This window comes from Cercospora beticola, chromosome 6 (assembly GCF_033473495.1).
Source record: "Cercospora beticola chromosome 6, complete sequence".
NCBI classification, from domain to species: Eukaryota; Fungi; Ascomycota; class Dothideomycetes; order Mycosphaerellales; family Mycosphaerellaceae; genus Cercospora; species Cercospora beticola.
In genome coordinates, this window is record NC_088940.1 from 1,788,377 (window position 1) to 1,809,009 (window position 20,633).

At 53.5% G+C, this 20,633-nt stretch overlaps 9 protein-coding genes across 9 annotated transcripts; 4 read left to right on the top strand and 5 right to left on the bottom strand.

Annotated features, from left to right (window-relative positions):
- Positions 1–946: 946 nt before the first annotated feature.
- Positions 947–2,496, bottom strand: RHO25_009761 (uncharacterized protein; the record flags this gene model as incomplete). Its single annotated transcript, XM_023601289.1, has 2 exons — positions 947–1,702; positions 1,831–2,496. The coding sequence occupies 2 exons, from the start codon at positions 2,494–2,496 to the stop codon at positions 947–949; spliced, it is 1,422 nt and encodes a 473-aa protein (XP_023454157.1).
- A 1,993-nt stretch (positions 2,497–4,489) lies between these two features.
- RHO25_009762 (uncharacterized protein) lies at positions 4,490–6,961 on the top strand (the record flags this gene model as incomplete). The annotated part of the gene is made up of 1 exon (XM_023601290.2): positions 4,490–6,961. One exon carries the CDS (start codon positions 4,490–4,492, stop codon positions 6,959–6,961), a length of 2,472 nt encoding a protein of 823 aa, XP_023453299.1.
- A 637-nt stretch (positions 6,962–7,598) lies between these two features.
- On the top strand, positions 7,599–9,069 carry RHO25_009763 (uncharacterized protein; the record flags this gene model as incomplete). The annotated part of the gene is made up of 2 exons (XM_023601291.2): positions 7,599–8,893; positions 8,949–9,069. 2 exons carry the CDS (start codon positions 7,599–7,601, stop codon positions 9,067–9,069), a joined length of 1,416 nt encoding a protein of 471 aa, XP_023454159.1.
- A 267-nt stretch (positions 9,070–9,336) lies between these two features.
- On the bottom strand, positions 9,337–10,970 carry RHO25_009764 (uncharacterized protein; the record flags this gene model as incomplete). The annotated part of the gene is made up of 2 exons (XM_065603213.1): positions 9,337–9,487; positions 9,574–10,970. 2 exons carry the CDS (start codon positions 10,968–10,970, stop codon positions 9,337–9,339), a joined length of 1,548 nt encoding a protein of 515 aa, XP_065459285.1.
- Positions 10,971–11,488: 518 nt separating this feature from the next.
- On the bottom strand, positions 11,489–12,068 carry RHO25_009765 (uncharacterized protein; the record flags this gene model as incomplete). Its single annotated transcript, XM_023601293.1, has 3 exons — positions 11,489–11,890; positions 11,944–11,977; positions 12,034–12,068. The coding sequence occupies 3 exons, from the start codon at positions 12,066–12,068 to the stop codon at positions 11,489–11,491; spliced, it is 471 nt and encodes a 156-aa protein (XP_023453630.1).
- A 1,763-nt stretch (positions 12,069–13,831) lies between these two features.
- Positions 13,832–14,380, bottom strand: RHO25_009766 (uncharacterized protein; the record flags this gene model as incomplete). The annotated part of the gene is made up of 3 exons (XM_023601294.2): positions 13,832–14,029; positions 14,150–14,218; positions 14,279–14,380. The coding sequence occupies 3 exons, from the start codon at positions 14,378–14,380 to the stop codon at positions 13,832–13,834; spliced, it is 369 nt and encodes a 122-aa protein (XP_023454050.1).
- A 360-nt stretch (positions 14,381–14,740) lies between these two features.
- RHO25_009767 (uncharacterized protein) lies at positions 14,741–15,997 on the bottom strand (the record flags this gene model as incomplete). The annotated part of the gene is made up of 1 exon (XM_023601295.2): positions 14,741–15,997. The coding sequence occupies one exon, from the start codon at positions 15,995–15,997 to the stop codon at positions 14,741–14,743; it is 1,257 nt and encodes a 418-aa protein (XP_023454051.1).
- A 1,096-nt stretch (positions 15,998–17,093) lies between these two features.
- On the top strand, positions 17,094–18,700 carry RHO25_009768 (uncharacterized protein; the record flags this gene model as incomplete). The annotated part of the gene is made up of 2 exons (XM_023601296.2): positions 17,094–17,202; positions 17,253–18,700. The coding sequence occupies 2 exons, from the start codon at positions 17,094–17,096 to the stop codon at positions 18,698–18,700; spliced, it is 1,557 nt and encodes a 518-aa protein (XP_023454052.1).
- A 160-nt stretch (positions 18,701–18,860) lies between these two features.
- RHO25_009769 (uncharacterized protein) lies at positions 18,861–20,253 on the top strand (the record flags this gene model as incomplete). The annotated part of the gene is made up of 5 exons (XM_023601297.2): positions 18,861–18,871; positions 18,926–19,430; positions 19,482–19,550; positions 19,599–19,743; positions 19,802–20,253. 5 exons carry the CDS (start codon positions 18,861–18,863, stop codon positions 20,251–20,253), a joined length of 1,182 nt encoding a protein of 393 aa, XP_023454053.1.
- Positions 20,254–20,633: the final 380 nt, after the last annotated feature.

Consider the following 20,633-nt stretch of genomic DNA (forward strand, 5'->3'; position numbering starts at 1 on the left):
CTCACATGCTTGGCTTCTTTACTATCTTGTCTTTATACATTTCTATTCATGTTCAATCGCTTCCGTCGTTCGAGCAAAATCGCTCGCTCGTCATCATCTGACGATAAGCCGCGCAAATCCTCGATCGCCACCCGAAGTGATCAAACACGACGAAAACCAACAACTTTCTTCGACCTTCCGGCAGAACTACGCAATCTAATCTACGAACACGCCGCATTAGAAACCCATCTCCGTCTCCTTTCCAAAGAACCCAGCCAATCTAAATACAAAAAGCGCCCTATTCCCGGCCTCCTCCTCGCTTCCCGCCAATGTCGAGCCGAATACCTCCCCATCCTCCTCTCCACCGCCTACATCTCAATCACAATCCAAAACTTCAACTTCAGCAACCTCATCCGCATCACTGGAAGCCTCTACAACACCGAACTCAAATCCCTCCGCTGTAATCCCAATCTAACAATCTTCCTGACTTTTCCAACTCCAAATTCCTCTGTTCTTCCTTTGAGAGATCAAACTTTGGAAGCTTCCCTCCGAACTTGGATCACCTATCGTGCTACCGGAATGGATAAATTACCTTGGCATTATGCGATTCCGATAAGAGGGAGGATGCCGAGGGAGAGTGGGCATGTGAGGTTTATGATGGATTATAAGAAGTTTGTTGGAGTTGTGGAGGGGTTGAGGGGGAAGGTTGGGGAGGTGCTGCAGTGGGAGTTGGGGATTATGAGGGGGGAGTTGGAGGAGTTGGAGGGGGTTAGTAAGGAGTTTTGGAGGGAGAGGTATGAGGTTTATGAACAGGGGAAGGAGAGGAATGGGGTTGGGGAGATGGTTCGAGCTCAGTTTCGGTGAGGGGGATGAGAGGTGTGAGTTTTTGATGGGTGGATGGTGAATCTATTGTTCTTTGTTCTACTGCCGGTTTCTATCTAGATCTGTGGCTGTCTGATAGAGCAACTCATGACCTCAGATATGCGAATCCTGCGTGGGCTTTGATAGGCGCGTAGCCTGAAGAATCGACAATTGGTAACACGTTCATCTTCCTCTTCTCCTCGATCTGATCTGCTTCCAGCCATCTTTGCACTTCACTCTTCTCGCTGAAATCACTGATAAGCTCATCACTGTTCGCAATTTGGTACAATTGCATCCCTGTCGCTTGAGTGTTCTTTGGCAAAGGCACGAAATTTTCGATAGCGCCTGTGACCTTTCCAGAAAGGATCTCTTTACACAGATACGGCTCCGCACCCAGCGGTCTGCCAATCCCGATACCATCGCACGCCTGGTCTTCCAGAGCACGAACCATACCAGACGCCGTCCGGAAGCCTCCGGTAACGTACAATTTCGTCTTCTTGAGCAAAGGTCGAATGAGCTCGGCAAATTCAATGAAGTAGGATTCTCTTGCTTTGGTAGACTCTTTCTTGTGTTCGAAAGCTCGACCTTCGAATGTTCCGCCAGATAAGTCGATGAAGTCGACTCCTGCCTCTTCAAATTTGACGCAGAGATTGCGACAGTCTTCGGGCGTCTGGCCACCGGGCTGGAATTCGACTGAGTTCACCTTGACGCAGATGATGAACTTGGGATCGTTCACGCGTCGCTTGACTTCGTCGATGATTTCAAAGATAATCCTGCTTCTGTTCTCTAGCGAGCCGCCATACTCATCTGTGCGTTTATTGGTAGTGGAGGCGAAGAATTGAGCTAGGAGGTAGCCATGTGCCTGCGTATTGTCAGTACCTTGATATGCATCTCTCTGCAGTCAAAGAACGGCTGTTCTCATCATTGGCGCTATAACCGCTATACTGAAAGCAAAGCATCATGCATGTGCACAATCCGATCTCGACTTACAGTATGGATTTGGACTCCATCGAAACCTGCTTTGTAGCACAAATATGCAGTCTCACCCCATTGCCTCACGAGTTCGTGGATCTCAGTAACACTCAAAGCTCTCGGTTTATTGAACCAATTGCCAGCCCATTTGATGTTTAGCTGGACATCTGAAGCACTGACAGGGTTAGGGTTCAGTGCAGCTCCTCCTTGCCTTCCCGGATGGCTCAGCTGTGCAACAATCAGACTGCCATGAGCTTGGGCAGCTTTGGTCACTTTTCGAAATGCTTCCACTCTACCATCATGATCGTCTTGCAGGATTGGGTTGCCAAAGGCTTCCACGGCATCGTAGCGTAACATTGTATTGCCGGAAACGATGACGCCTATCTCGCCTTCGCCCCAGCGTCGATAGAGATGTTCATATTCTGGCGATGGATAGCCTCGTTTGGTAATGGGTTCATCCGGTTTATTCCAGTGGCATAAGCGCTCTGTCATGGGCGCTTTGAGGAATCGGTTCTTCGCAGTGCGACCTGAGAATGGAAATGTGATGGGTTCTGCTGGTAGAGAAGTGTCCACTTTGGGACCATCGATGCGGAGCTCGCCATCTCTGTCACCCGCTTGGACGCTCTGGTGAGGATATGCTTGAGCTTCAGGCACTCCGGCTGCTGCTGCTTTGTCGTACTCCATCTTTTTGGCAAACGCAGACGAAATATGAGATCTGGTTGTCAAAGCTCACATCTTACTCTTCAGACAGACAACCCCGCCCAACCTTGACGTGCTCGCCGAGGTCACGATCGGCGAACACGCTTATACGGGTGATTTTCTTCTGCCTGTAAGCAAGGAAAGGGACGACATGCTGAGTGATGCTGTCCCTGTGAACGCCGTCTGACACGTTGATTGTTGCCATTCATGGCTGCCAGAGCTCGAATTCGCCTGACACGACGACTGAAATGCCTTGTAGGGCAGGCAGGAGCGGCACACTTGCGATCTACTAGGAGCAGCTCCGCGTACAATTTCGATGTAAGGCATGCTAGGCTTGTGTTGATATGAGCCCGCCTCGTGGCGGACCAGACGTGTCGTGGTGGTACATGAATTTCAGCCAGCGACGGGCGCCACGGGCGTGCGAGGGCAACGTCCAGTCACACAAAGTCTGACTTGGTCAACAACAAGACGCTGATGATTGCTGAAGATCGTGCTCTCCTGCCGTCCAGCACCAGTCATGCGGGCAGATGTCGACCCTCGAGTCGTGCTGGAGGGCGTTGTCAAGGGAAATTGGCGGCCACAACCTAAGTCAGCAAACTCTGCTCTCGGGCCTCGCAGTGCACCACCATCACACGTCCACCGCACCGAGTGTCTGCCCGCGCGCACATCACCCCCCCGAAATAGCCACGTCCCATCGGCAGCACACGTTGATGATGGTGCAGGTTGTTGTGCCAAGCCCGACAGGCAGGCGAACGACAAGTGCATTGATAGGAGGTATTGAACCAGCGGAGCAGAGCAGAACAATGTGTGCGACGTGCAACGACAGGACGGGCAGCGGGGATGATGCTGCAACGTCGCTTCCCTCGCCCGCCGGCGGAGGCCCGCCCGTCCGTTCGTTTCTGCCAGCACCAGCGACAGAAACGGGCGGCTCGTTGCTGCTGCTGCCCTGTGGCTGGTCCATACACGATCTCTTAGCGCTCTCGCCCGCTGCAGGAACGACGAGCTCGAAAGCTCCGACCCTACGAGCTTGTCGCAGGGCTGCAGGAACGCCGACAGCTTGCATGCAGCTTGCGATATTCGATACCAATCGCACAGCAAGACGTGAATGACACTCACGCTCGCCACGATGCAGGACGCCACGCGAGCCCTCCACATTGCACTGCACCCACGCGCGTATATGAAAGACAATCCTGGGCGTGGACCGTGCCGAAAAGCACCATGTTCGAGAATCGGACAGCCGAGCTAGCCCGTTTGAGCATCTCTCATCTCCTATCCTCCTGTCTTCATGCTGGGTCCAGGCGATGACATTTCGCTACGCGGCTGTATCCTTTCTTTCTCGTCTTCTTCCCAAGCGTTGCATCTTGCTCGCCGCATTATTGTCTCTCATTATCCTTCTTCTTCTGCTGCTTGCTACCTTCTCCTTCGCCCTTTGATTTGTTGACTTCGAGCCGCATACCTGCTGCCCATTTGCCCGTCGAGACCCAGCGGCCCCGTAATCCCAATACCCCCGGCCACCATCTGCCGCCATCGCCTGCGGCTGCACGAGAGGAGCGAGCTCGAAAGAGACATCGGGAGCAGGGTCGACAAGAGACGGGAGTGTACATACATTGGGCATCGGCAAAGGACATTGATTTCGCTCGAGCTGCGGTGGATACACACTCTCGCGCGGCACTGTATCACTGTCATCACAGTCTTGTCGACATCACCGAGCATGTGAGTAGCAGTCTCTCGTCTTGCATCTCTCCAAAAGCGCGGAAACACGGGAAATTTATCATCTGCAGGTTGTAGGCTGACAAGGTTCTTGTACAACAGTCGTGGGGACACTTGCTAGGCACCTTGCAAGTCGTGCACCACTTTCTAATTCTATTGTTTCTTACCAACCCTTTGTGTGTCCGGTCGAGAGATCCGGACCTCCAACACCATCACCACGGCCGTGTTATCAGCAAATCCGCGGGACAGCCTCGTGCTCCCGCCTCACATGCTTGGCATGCAGAACGGCGAGAACATGGCTTCTGGTCCGGCCTATGGCCATCGCCAGACCCAATCCTTTGCCGTCAAACCATCGATGAGTCCTGATGAGAATGGCCTCCCACCGAGCTCGTTTCATCAGGCTCAGCCATCTCTGGGTGGCTTTGGAAACCGGCACACCAACAGGAATAGCATCCAGCCCATCAACACTGGCCGCATGAGCCAGAGCTACAACCCGCAAGACATGCAGACTCCTCAGACTGGCTACGACATGAACTTTACACCACTTCTCCCCACCAATTTGTTGATGGGCAGCCCCTTTCAGCCAGGCTCGCCGACCACCTTCCAATCCCCGCAGTTTCAGAGCTTCCCGACGCAATCCAATGGACGCGGTCACCAGAGCCAGATGAGCCAAGCCTTCGGACAACAGCAGGTCCTGTCGCCAGGTGCGTACCAGCCACTTGGCTCGCCGCCGCTTCAATCCTCGTCGTATTTTGGAAGTATGCAGTCGCCAACAACGGGCTTCAATGCTTTCCAAGGCCAACAACTCGGTGCATACGGCACGGCCATGCATGGCATTTCTCCTGGCATCGTCTCTGGCACCAGCCGAACTGTCTATCTGGGCAACATCCCTCCGGACACTTCTGCTGAAGAGATCCTTGGTCATGTCCGAAGTGGCCAGATTGAGTCTGTCCGCCTGCTGCCAGACAAGAACTGCGCCTTCATCTCTTTCCTGGACGCTAGCTCGGCCACTCACTTCCACTCAGACGCAATCTTGAAGAAGCTGTCAATCAAGGGTCAGGACATCAAGATCGGTTGGGGCAAGCCATCCTCGGTGCCTACTTCAGTCGCTCTGGCAGTCCAGCAGTCGGGCGCATCCCGTAATGTCTATCTTGGCAACCTCTCCGAGGACGTCACTGAGGAGGAGCTACGCGAGGACCTCAGCAAGTTCGGCCCCATCGACACTGTTAAGATCGTGCGTGAGAAGGCCATTGGCTTCGTCCATTTCCTGTCCATTGGCAACGCAATCAAGGCTGTCACTCAGCTGCCACAAGAGCCCAAATGGCAGGCGCCTCGTCGTGTGTACTACGGCAAAGATCGCTGTGCATATGTGTCGAAGACACAGCAGCAGAACGCTGCGCAGTACTTGGGCATTGCTCCAGGTTATGCGCACGTCCTGAATGGTGCCGACCGCGACCTCATTACTAATGCTCTGGCCCAGCAATCCGTCGCTGCTGCCGCCGTAGCGACCACCGCGGGCGGCGTCAACAACCTGGGCAACCGTACTGTCTATCTTGGTAACATCCACCCAGAAACCACTATCGAAGAAATTTGCAACGTGGTGCGCGGTGGATTGTTGCACCACATTCGATATATCCCAGACAAGCACATTTGCTTCGTCACATTCATCGACCCAACTTCGGCAGCATCATTCTACGCCCTGAGCAATCTTCAGGGACTCATGATTCACAACAGACGCCTGAAGATTGGCTGGGGTAAGCACTCTGGTGCACTTCCACCTGCCATTGCTTTGGCAGTATCCGGTGGTGCTTCGCGTAATGTTTACATTGGTAATTTGGACGAGACCTGGACCGAGGACCGCTTGAGACAGGACTTCCAGGAATATGGTGAAATCGAGCTCGTGAACACATTGAGGGAGAAGAGCTGTGCATTTGTGAACTTTACCAACATCGCCAACGCAATCAAGGCTATCGAGGCTGTCAGAGGAAAAGAGGAGTACAAGCGATTCAAGGTCAATTTCGGCAAGGATCGATGCGGCAACCCACCAAGACAGATCATCAACAACCAGCACTTGCAGCAGCAACAACAGTCGAGTGAGAACGGCGTGGGATCACCCTCTCCCGTGAACGGTCTGGCACCACAGTCGCACAGAGCTCAGCACTCTGTCTCGCCAGCGAGCTCTGGTCCGGGTGGCTACAACCCTCTGCAAGGCCCGACCGCGTCGACAATCTTCAATACTGGCAGCAATAATCCGTTGACCTTGTACCTTGCGGCCACCCAGCAGAACGCTCAGGCCGTCGCTGAACAGCAAGCCGCTCAGCTCCAGCGCAGCTTGAGCCCCTCGGATTATGGAGTCCAGGCATCATTCCAGCAATCTCAGCCATCGTCCGCCACTCACCTCTCGAACCAGCAAGCATTCTACAGCTCACCTAATGAGGTTGCTGCCACACGATCTGCTGGTCTGGAGCCTCCTTCCCACAACCACTTTGGTCATGGAAGCCACCAAAGCGTGAACATCACGAATGGCATGCATGCTCTCAATTCTTACTCGAACCAGGCGAGTCAAAGCAGTGCTTCGCGAAGCGCTCATAGCCGCGCCGTCAGCTTGCCCGCCTTCTCTCTCCAGGCTGCGCAGCAAAATCAATCGCAGCAGCTTTCTGGCTTGGGATACAGCGCTGAAGGCTACGGTCTTGGCGTGTCTCCAGGTCTGCCAGGCTGGGCTGAGGAAGAGGTGGCATAGAGAAAGGCGTCCTTGCGACGTGGGTGTAGCAAATCTTCTTGTCTTGCATTACTATCATCATCAATTTTTCAGAAAAACAACTAATACCTTGCCGCGCGATGTATGGCGGCCTACCTTTGTTAATGGCAGGGTCGCTGTGCTTGCGTCCGCTGTTCACTGGTGTTTGGGAGCAAAGCACACCGGTCTCTGGGAGACCTTTGGGATGGCGTGGAATTGGGATAATCCGCCGTCAGAGTGTTGTACGCGTGAGTTGGAATCTTGGTATAACTGTCTGCACCGCTGTGGATACTGCGTTGTGAGAGTAGCATGAGCGATGCCGAGTCGGGAGGGATGGAGGCTGCACGAACAGGATAGTAGGTAGTTCATCTCAATGGAAGATCGCAGTCGGAGGATACATGCATCTCATGTCCTGACCAAGTGCCACTCCGAGGCAAAAGATGTCATTGTTTGGTAATCGGTTGACTAAGCAGCTTCTTCATCTCTCAAGCACCTGCCGCTGTGCAACCTCGACATATACTCTGCTGTCCGCCCCGAAGTGCATTCATTCTAAGCTGACACCGCGATCTGAACCTGGACTCGACACAAGAACTGACTTCACACCCGCATCAGCTGCACATCAATCCAGCCGAATCACAAGATGCCCCTGCAGATTCTCAGCGCCGACCATGTCAGCAAGATCTTGCACTCTTTCACCAAAGACGGCATACTCGAGTTGCAAGCTACACTCGCTGATGCTCTGCATTGGTATAGCACATCCGAAGACGGTATCGACTGCTGCTCGGACTATCAGCCCGAGAGAACGGCCTTGAAGCGCAAAGATGGCTCCACAACTCTCTACTTGCCCGCGAGTGGCATTACTGGACAAGGCGTCAAAGTGCTGAACATATTGCCGCCTGACAATGCTGGATTTCCTGCTCTATCCGAGACTGCCTCTGATGGAGACTCACGCAGCTCAATCAGCTCGGGTGATCGTAATGCATCGATCGCCAGCACGCAGTCAGAGCGATCAAGCACTTCATCTGTGCCCACATCAGTCACCAAAGTAACAGACAGCACCGGAAACCTATCTCTCACTTCCAAGCCCGACCCGGATCAGTCTGCCGTATCGACAATCAAAGGCTCACTCACATTGCTGGATAACGTTGGCAACACCGTCGGCCTCATCAACGCTGAAGAAGTAACTGCTTTCCGCACGGCGCTCGCATCAACAATGCTCCTCAAAAAACGACACTCAGTCCATGACCTAACCATCTTCGGCGCCGGCAAACAAGCATACTGGCACGCACGCCTCGCCTTACTGCTCCGCGGAGACGAAATCCACCACTTGAACATCGTAACAAGAAACTTCGACAGTGCCCGAAAGTGCGTAATGAGATTATACAATCCGCAACCAGACGATCCGAACTATATCAACCACATTGGCACAAAATACAACAGCAAGACCAAAACCAGCATTTTGACACCTTCACATACGGAATATGGACGTTTATTGAAAGAATACGTCCGAGCTAGCAATGTCATCTTCTGCACGACACCTTCTACAACACCGCTATTTCCTGGCTCGTACCTCACGAATCCCGAAGGCCGAAAGAAAGGACGATACATAGCTTGCATAGGCTCTTATAAGTCCCATATGATCGAGCTGGATCCCACGATTTTGCAATACGCAGTTGCTCCGCATCATGAGCATCGGCATATTCACAAGCGGCAGAAGGAAGGTGGCGCTATTCTTGTCGATACTGTGTCTGGGTGTTTGAAGAATGCGGGCGAGGTTGTTCAGGCTAAGCTTATGCCAGATCAGGTTGTTGAGCTTGGAGAACTGTTTATGCTAAAGCGTGATGCTGAGCGGAGAGCGGCGGAGAGAGGGGAGAAAGTGGATGTAGGGAAGGATGGGTGTCAGTTGCAGGAGAATTCGGGGTTGAAGGAGTGGCTGTAAGTGCTTCCCCTCCTTCATTGTTCGAACACGATCGCTAATGTCTTTCTGCAGTACCCGGGGTAATGTCATATACAAGAGCGTTGGCCTAGGCTTGATGGATATTGTGGTTGGCAACGAGCTTCTACGAGTGGGCAAGGAGAAGAACATTGGACTGACTGTTGAGAATTTTTGATTTTCCTAGACGCTAATCTGTGAGAAAGCGCCTCACAACAGTGACCATAGTGGCACTCTCCAAATCTCTCTGCTCGCGTCCATGCCTAGGGTTTTCGCACTCGGTGCCCTAGCATTTTCGCACATAGCAGAGAAGACGTCCAGTGTCGCCAATATCAATCTGTGATCCATCCTACCTTCTACCCAGGTGAAGCCTTTCCCACTCGTTCATCTCTCATCTCTCTCCGTCAATACCAACCGCTGAGCCAACCAAGCGACCTCTCCCTCATCACATAAAAAGCCCCTTTCTCTTGGGACGACCCTTGACCTGGCAATACTTGGGGCAACGATCGTGCATGCACGACAAATTGGCGCAGACTTTGTTCTCTACGATTGTCGTGGCTTCGCATTTGCAGCAGGTCCAGCGTGGGGTCCAGTCCCTGAACACACATAAAACATTAGCATATGTTGTTCGAAGCTCGAAGAGCTGAGAAAAGATTAGTAATCTAGGATATGTTGTACTTACCACGGCACAGCCGCTCTGCTACTCATCTTCCCAGCTTCGCACCACTGCAGACCATCGGGGAGGTTGGGGTTGTAGACTGGAGGACGAACGAAGACGGGGACGTTCTTGGGGATGAAGGGTTTGGTGTTTAGTGAAGCGGGCTTCTCGGCACGAGCTTCTGCTGCTGCGGCGCGCTGTTTGGTGTGGAAGCCGAATTTCTTGACGGCTTTGGAGGTTAGGGACGAGGAGGAGCTGGTGTCGGTTGGAGCTGGTGGTAGAGCGGCGCTCTTTGGGTGTTTGGTGGGGCCGACTGGGTCTTTTGGAGGTGGCGGTGGGGGGATGCTCTCCTTTTGCTTGGAGTCTGATGAGTCGCTTGGAGCTGGTGATGGGGTGCTCTTTGGCTGGTGAGTGTACTCTGGGTCGGTGAGTGCGTCTGGGGAGATACGGCGCATGTTCTCGGCCGTCTGTGGCGGGACAGGCAAGTCTTCGGCTGGGGAGCGAGATGCAGAGCGAGGCGATGGGATGCGAGTTGGGCTCTTGTCGCCTTTGCCAACCTTTCTGATGTTCAATGCTGGAACTTGGAGCGCGTCATTGCGCGGCTTCAAGGCGAAATCGCGTGCGCTCACGTCGTCGAGCTCTTCTTGCTGTGACTCGGCGACTGATGGACGGCGCCCGCCATATCTGGTGATGCGGCGGCTCGAGTTCTCCGTCTCGACTGTCTTGTCTTCTTCGAGTGGCTTGGCCATATTGTCGCCGTCTGTGTCAGTGACGACGATTTCGATCTCACGACCTCGAACCGTTACGCGCTTCGTCTTTGGTGGCGGATCTCTTCCAGTTTCGCCTATGGACAACTCGAAAAGGTCGCGGTCCGAGATTGGATCACGCTTGGTGACGCGAGAACTCAGTGGTTTCTGTGGCGGCGGAAGAGCAAACTTCGGCACTTGAAGCTTGCCTTTGTTCTTGAGTGGATCTGGCGGGTTGGAGCTTCTTCCACCGGAACGATCGAGTCGATAGTTGTCGACGATCAATGGGGTGTCTGGAGATGGGCGTCTCTTGCTGCTCTCGACGAGCGGGAGCGGAGGCCGGCGATTGGAGCTTCTTCTCACGGAGCGATCGAGTTGACGAACTTCGACGGGCTCTGGTACTGGAAGTTCGGAGAGTGGTTGGCGATTGGAGCTGCTTCTGACAGAGCGATCGAGTTGACGAACTTCGACGGGCTCTGGTCTTGGAAGTCCAGAGAGTGGCTGGCGTTTGCCGGCGGCAAGGTTGGCGGCGCGAATTTGACGGAGTGTGTCTTCTCGGAGTCGACTGAGGGCTTCGTCGCTGTTGGAGCGCTGCAAGCTGGTCAGTTCAACTTCTTCAGTCTTCACTGCCGGAAGAGAAGTCTTCCGGAGAAGTCTATGTAGTGAGGGCGCCATCTTGCCCAATCTCGCTTTGGCAGGCGAGTTGTGAGGTGGAGTTGTTTGTGAGCAAAACAAACTGCGAATGTGAAGACATTCGCCCTCGCTGCGCGCTGACAGGGGTACCTGCTGCCTCCAGCTTTAGCGAGTGAAGTTATGCGGCTTCAGATGCAACGGTTTCGACAAACATCACTTCTTCGATGCAGCGCCATGCTGATACTGGTTGCGTGACTTCGCGCTGGGCTGCTTTCTGGATGCTGTGTTCACAAGGTCAGAGGTCGATTTTATTCACCCTGCTGCGAGAAGTGTGAGTCTTGTAAGCCACCTCAGCTTCTCAGCAAAAACAGCATATTATCGTATTAAGTCGTTACATCCATCGACACCTACAAGCACAAGGGTATCGTCAAGAAAGCCGCATCCGAGTTGAGAGTGCTGGTCAGGTCCTCCATCCTCGGCATATCGTAACAAGATCTCTGAGCAAATCGTTCTGTCGTCCAAGCATGTATCCAATGCCGCAAGAATTTCGAAGCCAGCTCCTACAAAGTGAGCTTGTATCCACTCCAACCAGCAAGGCCCCAAATGACGAAAGCCAGAGGCTGGCTGATTGCGTATCCATAGATGCGACCCTTTCCATCCTCTTTCGAAGCGTCCGTATATCCCACGGCGTATATTATCCTTCCAACGATCCATCCAATGCCGAGGTATGTCGAGGCCATAGGGTACTCGACACCTGCGATCAGCATAGCTAACGCCGTCGATGGCTGGTACTCGAGGTAGTTGTAGTGGGCTCGTTGCTTGCAGTTGAACATGTGCATGGCCTGCATATGCTGCTTGTCCACAGCCTTGTCCATGTCACCGCTGTCTGCAAATGCCTTGGGGGCCTTGATTTGCGCCGGTTTGCGACTCATACCGGCTCGTGCGCCATGCCAGAAACTAAGCTGTTCTGTTGTGAGTCTCCACCTCGAGGACGTTCGAAGCAGTCTGGACTAACGAAGAAGGTAAAGGCTGTTGTAGCAACAACATAGCTGTACGTGTACGCGTCAGCCTCGCGGTCTTTCCTCCTCCTCCAGGCAGATCTCACCCATATTCCTTGGGAACTGTAATCGTGGTAGTCATCTTGCTGGAGGTCTCTTCAAGCTGTCTCGGAGTAAGTCTGCAGAGAGTGGAGAAAGTGTCAAGTATTTAAGATGTTCCGCAAGGTTTGCGCATCGGAACGATAAGTAGGACGGAGAGTCAGGCTGAGAACTCTATTGTGCTATCATCAACGGCTTTCAGACGCTTTCAGCAACCAGGAATGCCGCTAACGATTGCGACTACTTGCCCTCATCTCAACTGACCTGCCGATCTCTCTTGCGCGCATGCACTGGTGGAGCTATTTATACGAGAGCGTGCTCGCGCCATGCCGTCGAAGGCAGCGCTCTCGTGCGGCGCGTGGGCGCACATTGGCGGCTGTCGACACGACGCGGCGCTTTCTCGTCTGGGGCCCTCTGCCTCGGGTCTTGCGATTCGGGATGCTGTGCAGCAGAACCTTCCGGCCGGCATCACCATGTACCGGCTGCCTGCAGATGAGACACTGCTCGCCGACGATGCGTTGGGTCGTTTGCGCAGACTGTTGGCTGTGGAGCGAAGTGGGAGAGGAGTGTTGTGAGAAGCGAGCGGTGGAGAAATGAGGGCAAGGATGCCTGTCTGGATCAGGAAAGAGGCAGACCGCAGCTCATCTCCGTCTCTGTTGTTCCAGTCACGCGGCTCGCAGCCTCTCGACTACATCTGTGATCAAGTGGAGAGCGCATGTCGCAGCTATTGTCATCTTGAAGCCCACAGGCCACCAGCCTCGCCGGCGCCGCACGTGTGGGCCACGGTGTGCGCGAGCTCGCCTCTCAGGACCCGCACGCGCGAACGATGATGCCGAACACAGCATGGAGACCGGCGGTGAGGTCTAGAGAATATGCAAGGACGGAATATATGCAGTAGTAGCGCGACCTCGATATCGTGTAGGTACGCGCCCTCGCTACATGCAGCTAGTCAGGTACCATGCAGTGACGAAGATTCTCTGCGTGAGCTTCTTAGAATCAACCACAGACGCGGTAAATGACAGGCGTATTGTCCTGACTTACTTAGAGTTCGGAGAACGACCACTGCCACGGGTTTCAGGAGCATCAGAAGCTTTCGCGATAGGGCTTTAGGGCTCACATTCGAAGCAGGAATATTGGGTGATTGCACCATTCTCATATCACTGACCATCCGTGCCAAGCAGGAAAGTGCAAGAAAGATGAGCGTATTGCTATAGTGTCCGCAGTGCCTAAGGTAGCACAACATACTGCAGCGTAACGCGGAGAACATTCGTCCGATCTTTGTAGTACGGCGTTCCTCCACGTGGAATTCGGCCAACATCGGGGCTGACGGATACTTGCCTTAAGGTGTTTGAGCATTGAAGCCAGCAGCCTATCCGGAGCTTAAGCCGTTGGTGCATTGTCTCGGGAGAATGAGAAGCGTTCCAAATCATTGCGTAGAATATTCCTGGTTCTATAGTATGCGAAGCTGGGGCATATTGGCCTGTGCAAGATGGCGGACTTGGGCGCGTCTTCGACCTGTTGGAGGCCTAATTCCAACAGGCGCTTCGCAATATCTGTCGTGTCCAGCGTGGCCATTCATCTTCTTGAGTCTAGCCTTGGCACTGGCGTGTAGCATCTCCGTGGATATGATACTCGGCCAGTATTCGCATCCAGTCCAAGTCATGCTTTGTGCTGTGGAAACCTGAAATCCGCTGCCTCGATAATCCACGCATCTCCTCATCCACCTCAAGTCGTGCCTTCTGTCTGACAAAATCGGAGATCTGCCGCCTCAATATTCCACCCATAGCACACAAGGTCAAGGCTTCTTCAATCATGATGCCCATTAACCCCATTGACCTCCCCAAACCCCTTCTCAGTAAGCTCCCTCAACAAACCCGCCACAACCCTCGCATTCTCATCAGTTTCCTGTTGAATCTTACTCTCACCAAGCGTATTCAATTGCCCAAAAAGCCACATTTCTTGCATTTGTCGAATGAGAGTCTGAACTTCTTCCGCGCCGCGTATCTATTCTCAATCATCAGTATGCGACCTCATCACAAGTCACGCGGTAGGTACAAAAAGAATAACAAAAGAAGAGCTTGCAGCAGATTGGATCTGAAGACACGTGGAATGGAATGTGCTTACAAGTGCCGCGGTTTCTGCTTGAAGTTGGTATTGCGCAGTGGCGGAGACACCGCGATCGGTGGATTTTACCTGCGATTTGACGCATTAGAATGGTCGAAGATATCTGTGGTTTTGATTTTGGTATCGTACTTTGGCGAGCGCGACGAGATTGGTGAAGCGGCGCAAGAGGTTGCTCTGTAATCTGTCGATTTCATTTTGCATGCCTTTGGCGCTGCGAAGAGATGAGTCCATGCTGGTGGTCGAACTCGATGTGATCAAGAGATTCGATTGCGCATTGCACGTTGATATGTTTGAACAAGTTTGCGAGAGTGAATGTCTTGAGAGGTGGGAGTAATGTGGAGTTAACTACGAACTGAAGTTGGGGACTGCCAAGCATCTGAGCGGGACATTTGAACACGGACAACAAGCACGAGGTAACAGCAGAGAGGAAGACCATGTGAAGACCGTGTGTAGGCGCAAGGAGTGTGGTACGATGTACTCGTATGAAACCGAATTAACTAAGCCACCACAAACACCAAGGAGAGGAGTTCACATTCTGATCAGACAATTTCTGTTACAGCCAGACATCAACGTAGAGTCAAGAGTCTCCCATTACTCGTCGTCAGATTCCTCTTCGTCCGACTCTGCGTTCTCGAGCCACTCGAGGAACTTTTCGGCACTCTTGCGGACCTTGCGGGAGGTCTGCAAGTCGACGTACTTCTTGCTGGCCTTGCCACACCAAGCCTTGAGGTTGTCGTCGGAGACGAGGTCGTTCTCGTAGACCTTGAGCAGGATAGCGCTGACCGATGGGATAAGATTTGGCTTGTCAATGCCGACGAAGCGCTCAATGCCACCCAAGAATGCCTTCTCGTGGCGGTCTGAGGTGATCAACTTCTTGAGCATGGATGCACGACCCTCGATCTGCTTGACAATGCTATCGTCAAAGATGCACTGAGCAAGAACAGCTGGAGTGCGGTGCTTGGTCTCGACGCCGAGTTCCTTAGCCTTCAAGTAGATGTCGACATCCTTGACTTTGGAAACGCCTCCTTCCTCCTCAGCCTTGCTTTCGATCCACTTGCCAAGCTCTTCATAGACGTTGTCGCCGCCTTCTCCGTCTTCGCCGTTCTCGATGACGAGGGTGTTCTTGAGATCGTCAGGCAGAGCCTGAGCACGAGCCTTGACGGCGGCTTCAGACATGTCCACGGACCATTCGACTTCTTTCTCCTTAACTTCGGCGAGTTCCTTGGCCTCGGCGTTGATTTTCCTAGTAAGATCATCGTCGCTGGCGTTACCCTCGTCCTCAGCTTCCTCATCGACAGGATCAGAGCCGCTGTCACCGGGGCTGCCGTCCTTCTCGGCTGTGCCGTTGCGCTCAGCCTCCTTGCGAGCCTTGCGGTCTGCCTTCTTGGTGGACTTGTCCTTCTTGCCCTTCTTTGGTGCATCCTTCAAGATGTAGCCCGACAGCTTGTGACGCAAGTCAGCCTTGCTGATCTTGCCGCAAGCCTTGCAGTCGAACAAAATCTCGCCATCCTTGATATTGACGACGGTCTCTGGGTTCTTGCATTCCTTGCACAGCACGAACTTGTTGATGAAGCCATCGAGGTAGTCCTGCAGCTTGCCTGCCTCGTGAGCGCCGTTGATGATCCAGCGGTCATCTTTGGGGTCAATGTTAGTCTGGGCGCCCAGCTCGAATCCGAAGTACTTGATGACATAGTTTGGAGGACGTGCGAGTTGATGGGCCACCTGGCTCAGGTTGACGATGACGGTCTTGATGCCGTTACCCTTGCCCTCTACCTTGGACTGGATGCGCTCCATCTTGTAGCGGTAAAAGGGATCGGCGACATCGCGACGAATGTTGACAGTAGCCATGGTTGCGGTATTGGAATGGTGAAATGGGCAAGTTGGAGAGCGTGCCGGGAGCGGTGTCTATGTTGTAGGCCGAAGAGACATGCGGTAGTCGGGAGCAAGCGTTTGCTGCTACCGTGCAGTGAGGCGGTCGTCTTTGTGGAAGACGGTTTGGCAGGAGTAAGTTCTTTCAACTAGAAGGTCTCAGACGGAGAGTCAGCCGTTGTTGCGCTCGTGGCCGCTACTACGGGGTCTTCGCGTTATGCGGAATGGTTGCTGCACAGGCGGCGGATCGGCTGGAAAGGCGTTGGCGTGGGACGAATACATAAACCCTGTGCTCTGGACGGGAATATGGATCTGGGTTGGCACGAGTCCTCGGAGGATGAGTATGGTGATGGCGGGTGGGCGACGGAGGCTCGCCGGCTATCAGGAGGGCAGTTTGCTGTTTGCTGGAGCAAGTGTCGATGTCGGCTGCTGTGCGCAGGACCAAGGCGTGTGGTGCTGATGCAGGTTGCGCGTGCTGGTGGTTGATGATGTTGGAGGAGAAGGAAGGAAAGAGGAGGGCGAGTGGTAGTTAAACTTGGTGAGGGTCCGGAAGTCGGCCGGGCGCCACACAACAGGCCTTTTTTCACACACGTGCTCATCCAGGCCACACGACTCCACCGCGCAATACAATGCTCTTTCCGCCTTGTCTTTAGCATGCGGGCATATGGCCTCGTCTGTCCGGTTGGCGCTACATCTCAGCTCCCATCGACTGTGCTACTATTGTTGGCCCGCATGTCCTTTGTCTGGCTTGTTGCCTTGATGTGCACGCCTACCACCGGCACGCGTTGCTCACTCGGCGCCCGAAGTGATCCAATCTGCCGTTCCCCGTCGTTTTGCCTGCACCTACGCGTAGTGACCCCTCTACAGTCTCAACGTGCTTTGCGCCGGTGGGAGTCAGCCGCACTGCAAGCAGGAAAGTACGTAGAACTTTGTGGAAAGCGCTTTTGATGATGTACTTCCCGCAGCACGTCACGATTTGCGTCTCGGCTAGCAAAAAGCTCCAGTAAGTTTTATGCGGCCATATGCCGTGCATTGGCCCTACCAACATCGACACAACCCCGAAGAGCTCTGAGTCATGGCGCCGCCGAACGTGGACTACACTCTCTACCTGGTGACTGACTCCACGCCTGCAATACTGGGTGACAAGGACCTGGTTGAGGTAGTGAAAAATGCTGTAGCAGGAGGTACGCACTTCCAACATGACTGACAAGGACTCTTCTTATGCTCGCATCAGGCGCGACCATCATACAGTACCGCGACAAGACATCAGAAACCGCGGACCTCGTACGCATAGCGAAGCAGCTACATGAAGTCACCCGAGCGGCCGGTGTGCCCTTGCTAATCAACGACCGCATCGATGTTGCGCTGGCTGTTGGCGTGGAAGGCGTGCATATTGGCCAGGACGACCTGGATCTGAAGACTGCTCGTCGAGTACTCGGCCCTGATGCAATCATTGGCGTGACCGCGAACAGCGAAGAGGAGGCCATCATCGCTGCCAAAGATGGTGCCGACTACCTCGGACTGGGAACTGTCTTTGCAACGCCAACGAAAGAGAACACCAAGTCCATCATCGGGACTGCTGGTGTGCAACTCATTCTTGCTTCTCTGGCAGAGAAAGGTCTCGATGTCAAGACTGTCTGCATCGGTGGCATCAATGCTTCGAACGTCCAGCGGGTCTTGTTCCAGACAGCATCAGCGCAAAAGCAGCTCGATGGGGTTGCTGTTGTGAGTGCTATAGTCGCAGCAGATGATGCCAGACAAGCTGCCTCCCATCTTCGAGAGCTGGTACGCAAGCCTCCGTTGTTCGCCGCCAGCAGCTCAAAACCAGCGCTCTCCCAGCAGGACATTCGCATCAAAGCGCCAGAGCTCATCAAGCGGATGGCTGGCAAGAAGCCACTATGTCACAACATGACGAATCTGGTCGTTCAGAACTTTGCTGCCAATGTCGCTCTTGCTATAGGTGCTTCGCCGATCATGTCGAACAATGGGCTCGAAGCATCAGATCTGGCCGGCCTTGGAGGTTCGCTCGTGATCAACATGGGCACTGTGACACCTGACATGCGGGACAACTATCTGAAAGCATTGGCAGCATACAATGCTGTGGGAGGGCCGACGCTGTATGACCCTGTAGGCGCTGGGGCCACGCAGCAACGTCGCGATGGTGTGAAGACACTTCTGGCTGGTGGCTACTTCACAGTCATCAAGGGCAACGAGGGCGAAGTACGTACTGTCGCTGGTGCTACAGGCTTCCAGCAACATGGTGTCGACTCTGGAGCCTCGCAGCTCTCTCTTGATGAGAAAATCCAGCTAGTCAAGGCTACGGCGGCAAGAGAACACAACGTTGTACTTATGACCGGTGCCACAGATGTGATCTCGGATGGTCAGCGAACGATAACAGTCAGCAATGGGCACGCTTTGCTTGGTGAGATCACCGGAAGTGGCTGCACCCTCGGTACAACCATAGCAAGCGTCCTAGCTGTGGAGCGAGAAGATCCATTACTTGCTGCAGTGACGGCTATACTAATCTACGAGATTGCTGGCGAACGTGCTGCTGTTCGAGACGATGTGAGGGGACCTGGAACATTTGTACCAGCGTTGATCGACGAGCTGTACAGAATAAGACAGGAGAGTGTTCAAGGCAATGGCACTTGGGCTGAAGCAGCAAAGATAGAGATCATATAGAGATTGGGGGGAATCATACCCAGTGGTCGGCATTGAACCCGGCTTAGTCAGCGATGCTCCAGCTCCCGTCTGCTTGGGCAACTTTACTTGCGACTCGTCTTTCGCACCACGCGCCGATCGAGCTCCTCAACATTGATCCACTAACGAATAGACGCATACTATGGCGGAAGTGTAGGGCCCCCCTTGATTCTCCATTCAAATGACACAGCTGACAGCCTCGTTCAGCGTTGAGTCCGCGATTGCACTCCCAGAGCCGGAGGACCTCGCCGAGCCAGGAGACAACAGCTTGAAGCGACGACAGTCCGAAGAAGCAGACGCCGAGAGTAGCAGCAAGCGGCAGCGGACAAGCCCTGGTAAGACATCACCGAAAACGAAGGGAAAAGAAGAAGTCGTGTCGTCGGCCGCGCGACCGCGATCAGTTACACCTGTCGAGTCGAAGAATGAGCCAAGCAAGGCGCAGACGCCAGCGGAAGACAGCAAAGATGCTCGCAGAAGGAGCTCAGCGAAGGGCGCGGACGAAAAGCAGCGCAGCAAGAGGTTGTTTGGAGCACTACTTGGAAACTTGAATAGGCCCAGTGATAGAACATCAAAGAGACGGGCAGAAATAGAGCAACGGAAGAAAGCTGAGCTTCAGAAGCAGGACGATGAACGCCTCGAGGATCGACAGAAGAGGCTCGAGCGGCTAGCCGTCCAGCGTAAGAAAGAGCAGATCGATGTTGATGAGCGCGATGTGAGTATTCTGGACAACGAAAGGGTGTAGTGAGAGACTGACAGATGCCAGATGCATGTCCGGCACAAGAATCTGCTAAGCAAAGCAAATTTCCTGCAGACAAGAGCAGAGCCTAAGCTTGTACGTACGATACCTGGTGTAGAGGATTCATGCGCTAACTAGAGGCAGTATTATCGACCATGGGATCTCTTGCCTGATGAGGAGGATCTTGTTGAGCAGCAGATAAAGGATGCACAGGCCCAGATCGACCGAGAGCTAGTCGAATGGGAAGACGAGAAGGAGAGGCGTTTGAACGAGTTTAAAGAGTCAAAAGGTGCGTCTTGACCAACGATTGTCACACACACACAACTCAGCAGCTGATATCTGACCAGCTCCACGGAACACGAACGAGACACCGCCGAAAGCCGGTACAAACACCGCGAACGACGAGGAGCCGGGCAACGCCGACACGCTCGAAGCGAAGCACAATGGAAAGACTAATAGTCCACTCCAACATGAGACCAACGCCGATGCCGATGTTACCGGTGCTAAAGAGGCTGACAAGGCAACGGCCGAAACGAACGATTCAGTACGAGCGTCATCGCAACCTGCAGACGATGCGGAGAATGAGAAACAGGAAGGAAGGCTCGGAACAGACACACCGGAGGAATCTGGCGCAGTGCAACAGACCAAGGATGAACAGAACGACAAACCCGATAACGCCCCAAACCGGGACGGTAACGAAGAACCCCAGACTCAGAGCGACGTTAAAGAAGACAAGGAAGACATCGATGATGATGGAGACCATATGGTTGAAGGAGATGAAGACAACGTCATCTATTAATGTGCCTTGGTCGACTGGTTACTTCGAAGTCATTGATACCATTATTTCGGATCGCCAGATGTTCGATGTAATAAGAACTATCAACGCTGCACACGGGCGGACTTGACCGTACTTGGCTTCGCATTTGCACTCGTGGGCCGCGAGCCCGCGGCTTCAGCAAGTATTCATCACATGAATTCATATTCGTGGTACGCTGATCATTAGTAGTTCCCTCAGATCAGCTCCATTCCTCCTTTTCATCTCTGTCGCTTCTGGACCCAGGAATTGACATATACGCCAATTCTCTGAAAGATATCTGCTCTGGCTTTACGGCGTATGGTCCGATTGCGGGATCAAGTCACCACGAGTCTTCAAAAAAACCGCTGCATCATTATTCAAAG